Source organism: Oncorhynchus masou, chromosome 31 (genome assembly GCF_036934945.1).
Source record: "Oncorhynchus masou masou isolate Uvic2021 chromosome 31, UVic_Omas_1.1, whole genome shotgun sequence".
Lineage (NCBI taxonomy): Eukaryota > Metazoa > Chordata > Actinopteri > Salmoniformes > Salmonidae > Oncorhynchus > Oncorhynchus masou.
Genome location: NC_088242.1, coordinates 98,387,756 through 98,393,141, shown reverse-complemented (window position 1 = coordinate 98,393,141; position 5,386 = coordinate 98,387,756). Strand labels below are relative to the sequence as shown.

The 5,386-nt window shown below is 49.7% G+C and overlaps 1 protein-coding gene across 1 annotated transcript in view; it reads left to right on the top strand.

Annotated features, from left to right (window-relative positions):
* The first annotated feature begins 894 nt into the window (after positions 1 to 894).
* crocc2 (ciliary rootlet coiled-coil, rootletin family member 2) overlaps positions 895 to 5,386 on the top strand; it is a 105,023-nt gene continuing 100,531 nt past the window's right edge. Inside the window, exons 1-4 of the mRNA XM_064953054.1 lie at positions 895 to 955; positions 1,611 to 1,760; positions 2,539 to 2,738; positions 5,081 to 5,263. Of these exons, the coding sequence (XP_064809126.1) occupies positions 917 to 955; positions 1,611 to 1,760; positions 2,539 to 2,738; positions 5,081 to 5,263 (572 nt within the window). The 5' untranslated portion in view covers positions 895 to 916. The remainder of the gene's footprint in view (positions 956 to 1,610; positions 1,761 to 2,538; positions 2,739 to 5,080; positions 5,264 to 5,386) is intronic.

Here is a 5,386-nt window from a genome sequence, read left to right as displayed (position 1 = left end):
CCACTCTGTGGGTGCCTGCCACACCCCCATTGTTTCCTGTATGGTTGACCCCTATGGCTTCCTGTATGTTTGTCCCCTATGGCTTCCTGTATGTTTGACCCCTATGGCTCCCTGTATGTTTGACCCCTATGGCTTCCTGTCTGTTTGACCCCTATGGCTTCCTGTCTGTTTGACCCCTATGGCTTCCTGTATGTTTGACCCCTATGGCTTCCTGTCTGTTTGACCCCTATGGCTTCCTGTATGTTTGACCCCTATGGCTTCCTGTCTGTTTGACCCCTATGGCTTCCTGTCTGTTTGACCCCTATGGCTTCCTGTATGTTTGTCCCCTATGGCTTCCTGTATGTTTGACCCCTATGGCTCCCTGTCTGTTTGACCCCTATGGCTCTTCCTGTCTGTTTGACCCCTATGGCTTCCTGTATGTTTGACCCCTATGGCTTCCTGTATGTTTGACCCCTATGGCTCCCTGTATGTTTGACCCCTATGGCTTCCTGTATGTTTGACCCCTATGGCTTCCTGTATGTTTGACCCCTATGGCTTCCTGTATGTTTGACCCCTATGGCTTCCTGTCTGTTTGACCCCTATGGCTTCCTGTCTGTTTGACCCCTATGGCTTCCTGTCTGTTTGACCCCTATGGCTTCCTGTATGTTTGACCCCTATGGCTTCCTGTATGTTTGACCCCTATGGCTTCCTGTATGTTTGACCCCTATGGTTTCCTGTATGTTTGACCCCTATGGCTTCCTGTAAGTTTGACCCCTATGGCTTCCTGTATGTTTGGTTTCATGCATTTATATTTCTATATCCCCCGTCCCCATAAGAGGCCGTTGTTGTAAATAATTTGTTCTTAATAACTGACTTGCCTCGTGAAATCAAATAAAAACTGTTACAGGAGACAAGCAGAGCGGAGGACAGGGCAGAGATGGACGACTTTCAGAAGGTCCTAACCAGCATCACACAGGTATTCAGCATCACACAGGTATTCAGCATCACTCAGGTATTCAGCATCACACAGGTATTCAGCATCACACAGGTATTCAGCATCACACAGGTAGTCAGCCTGCTGCAGGACATAACTAGCATCACACAGGTAGTCAGCATCACACAGGTAGTCAGCCTGCTGCAGGACATAACTAGCATCACACAGGTACTCAGCATCACACAGGTAGTCAGCATCACACAGGTAGTCAGCATCACACAGGTGGTCAGCCTCCTGCAGGTCCTAACCAGCATCACACAGGTAGTCAGCCTGCTGCAGGTCCTAACCAGCATCACACAGGTAGTCAGGCCTGGCCTGGGCATATCATATCACTATCAGTGCTTTTCATCAGTGCCGGTTTCCCAGAACCAGATTCAGTCGTGGAAATTGAAGTAAGAGTTTGGTTCCGCAATGGCTCCCTATAGTGTACTCATTTTAACCAGGACCCATAAGGCTCTGGTCAAAAGTAGTGCACTACATAGGGAACAGGGTGCCATTTGCGACATAACCAGTGTGTTGTAATCCAAGACTAGACTTAGTCTGGGTGTGAGAAACTCGACGTTTTTTATGTGTTCAGGTTCAAAGCTACTCAGGATGTTGCCTTCTCTTTCTCCAACCAATTCTACTTCCTGTTCAGCTGGTTCATGGTGGTGAGGATGGTTATGTCTCTGGTGGTCAACCTTCGTCCTCCTCCTCCTCCTCACCTCTCCGGGGCCTCACTTCCCAATGCAACAGCACCCTGATGGCTGTCAAAGGTCTCCTCTCCCAACACCAGGTGCAAACACAGGTCAGACAAATCACGCGCTCAACATGGGATACCAGTCTTGGGGACAATTCCATTATCAATGCCCGTCAATGCATAAAGTCAACCCAAGTCCCACATTTCCCTCATTGAAAAGCGTGGCAGAGAATAGGGATTGGAATTTCAGTGTTATGGACTCCAAACCTGATGGTACTTGTAGTCTTCGACTATCCAGAGACTGTAATTGGACGATGCACAGACTGTAATTGGACGATCCACCGACTGTAATTGGACGATCCACCGACTGTAATTGGACGATCCACAGACTGTAATTGGACGATCCACCGACTGTAATTGGACGATCCACCGACTGTAATTGGACGATCCACCGACTGTAATTGGACGATCCACAGACTGTAATTGGACGATCCACAGACTGTAATTGGACGATCCACAGGCTGTAATTGGACGATCCACAGACTGTAATTGGACGATCCACCGACTGTAATTGGACGATCCACAGACTGTAATTGGACGATCCACCGACTGTAATTGGACGATCCACCGACTGTAATTGGACGATCCACAGACTGTAATTGGACGATCCACCGACTGTAATTGGACGATCCACAGACTGTAATTGGACGATCCACAGACTGTAATTGGACGATCCACCGACTGTAATTGGACGATCCACAGACTGTAATTGGATGATCCACAGACTGTAATTGGAAAAACTCATAAGAACATAGTGATTAACAACTGATGATGTGAAAAAAAAGCTACATTTGATTGATTGATTGAAATGTGATTGATAAAACAGGACCTGCGTAGCCGGCTGGATGCAGCCCTGGGGCAGGTAGATATTCTACAAAGTAATCTGCAGGAGGAGGAGGAGCAGAGGAGGCACCTGGAGAGGAAGATGAAGGAGGTGCAGAGGGAGAACCAGCAGGTTGAGAGGAGTCTGGAGGAGAAACACAGAGACAACCAGAGGTTCCACACCTCCCTGGACCTCCTCAACAGGTAACGTGTTAAGGTCTGGGGGAGAGGTCCCGCAGGTCTGGGAGGGGGAGGTCCCGCAGGTCTGGGGGAGGGGGGAGGTCCCGCAGGTCTGGGAGGGGGAGGTCCCGCAGATCTGGGAGGGGGTCCCAAGGGTCTGGGGGGAGGTCCCGCAGGTCTGGGGGAGGTGGGGGAGGTCCCGCAGGTCTGGGGGGAAGTCCCGCAGGTCTGGGAGGGGGGAGGTTCCGCAGGTCTGGGGGAGGGGGTCCCGCAGGTCTGGGGGAGGGGGGGTCCCGCAGGTCTGGGAGGGGGGTCCCGCAGGTCTGGGGGAGGGGGACTCTCCGGCTCCAGCTCCTCCAGCTCTCCAGGTCTGGTTAAGGGCGGGTGTTGTTGAGCTGGACAACGTTTTCGTGTTGACTGGAGTGTGTTCACCTGCTGTTCGCCTTACTGGGTGAATGACTTTTCTCTTGGGGCTGCTCGCCTGTAGGGTTGTTTAATGAAGAGGTCTGGTCTGACACGTTCAGGGTGGGGGTATCTTTCTCAAGAGAGAGCTTCTCCTGCTACGCTCCCTCTTCGATTATGTGAAAGTCCAGCTGACACTGTTTGGGGTTGGACTCTACCAATACTGTTCCAGACTTGTACATGTTGATATGGGCTGACTTAGAGTCCTTGTTGGCTGATTCAGAGTCCTCGTTGGCTGACTCCGAGTCCTCGTTGGCTGACTCCGAGTCCTCGTTGGCTGACTCCGAGTCCTCGTTGGCTGACTCCGAGTCCTCATTGGCTGATTCAGAGTCCTCGTTGGCTAATTCAGAGTCCTCGTTGGCTGATTCAGAGTCCTCGTTGGCTAATTCAGAGTCCTCGTTGGCTGATTCAGAGTCCTCATTGTCTAGTATTCTGAGTTTACACCAATCACTAACACCCCTGATAGAAGTCAGAAAAAAAGTGTATCTCGATTTTCCGTAAGGATCTTGTTTTTGTACTCAAATCACATCAAATTTTATTTGTCACATACACATGGTTAGCAGATGTTAATGCGAGTGTAGCGAAATGCTTGTGCTTCTAGTTCTGACAATGCAGTAATAACCAACAAGTAATCTAACTAACAATTCCTAAACTACTGTCTTATACACAGTGTAAGGGGATAAAGAATATGTACATAAGGATATATGAATGAGTGATGATACAGAGCAGCATAGGCAAGATATAGTAGATGGTATCGAGTACAGTATATACATGTGAGATGAGTGGCATAGTTAAAGTGGCTAGTGATACATGTATTACATAAGGATGCAGTCGATGATATAGAGTATAGTATATACGTATGCATATGAGATGAATAATGTAGGGTAAGTAACATTATATAAGGTAGCATTGTTTAAAGTGGCTAGTGATATATTTACATCATTTCCCATCAATTCCCATTATTAAAGTGGCTGGAGTTGAGTCAGTGTCAGTGTGTTGGCAGCAGCCACTCAATGTTAGTGGTGGCTGTTTAACAGTCTGATGGCCTTGAGATAGAAGCTGTTTTTCAGTCTCTCGGTCCCAGCTTTGATGCACCTGTACTGACCTCGCCTTCTGAATGATAGCGGGGTGAACAGGCAGTGGCTCGGGTGGTTGATGTCCTTGATGATCTTTATGGCCTTCCTGTAACATCGGGTGGTGTAGGTGTCCTGGAGGGCAGGTAGTTTGCCCCCGGTGATGCGTTGTGCAGACCACACCACCCTCTGGAGAGCCTTACGGTTGAGGGCGGAGCAGTTGCCGTACCAGGCGGTGATACAGCCCGCCAGGATGCTCTCGATTGTGCATCTGTAGAAGTTTGTGAGTGCTTTTGGTGACAAGCCAAATTTCTTCAGCCTCCTGAGGCCTCCCAGCCTCCCGTGCATCCAAGGGGTACTGTGTTGGGGGAGGGAGCTTCAAAGGCCTCTGTATTTAGGTGGGGCGAGGCTGTGAAACTCTCCTGCCGTTGTTGGGCTCAAGGGCTTTGACACCTTTCCCTTTACACCTCAGTGCTAATTGACGTTGCAGTCAGATCTGTTCTGCAGGTTTCTGTTGTGCTTGTTTTACTAGTCGTTGGTTTGCCAGAGCATTTGCTGTATAGTCCTTGGGAATAAGAATCTTTGGTAGTATGAATTCTTCCGGGTACTTTTGTCCCAAATCAGGATGTACGTTTGAAGTTTTGATTTGGAGTGAAGGTTATGTTGTGGAGGGTAATATCCTGGATATGTTAATGTGGAAAAATCCACGTTTATCCAACTCTAAATCGTATATATATTTTTTAAAACATACTCTCTCTCTCTCTCGCCCCATCTCTATCTCTCCATCCGCCCCCTCTCTCTCTCTCTCTCTCTCTCTCCTCCTCCCACCAGTGAGAAGGTCAGCCTGGAGAAGCTGGTTGTGGGCCTCCAGCAGAAGACAGAGTCCCTGGGGGCAGAGCTGGAGGTGATGAGGGGGTCGGCTGGGGATCTCCAGAGACAGAGAGACCTGCTCCGCCAGCAGAGAGACGACCTGGAGAGACAGCTGGAACGCCAACGCACCGAGGCCCAGAGAGGGTAGGTCTGGGGAAACAGCACACACACACACATACGTGCACATGCTCACAGACGCACACACACACAGACACACATGAGGAGGAGGACGAGGAGGACGAGGGGGAGGAGGAGGTGGTGGAGGAG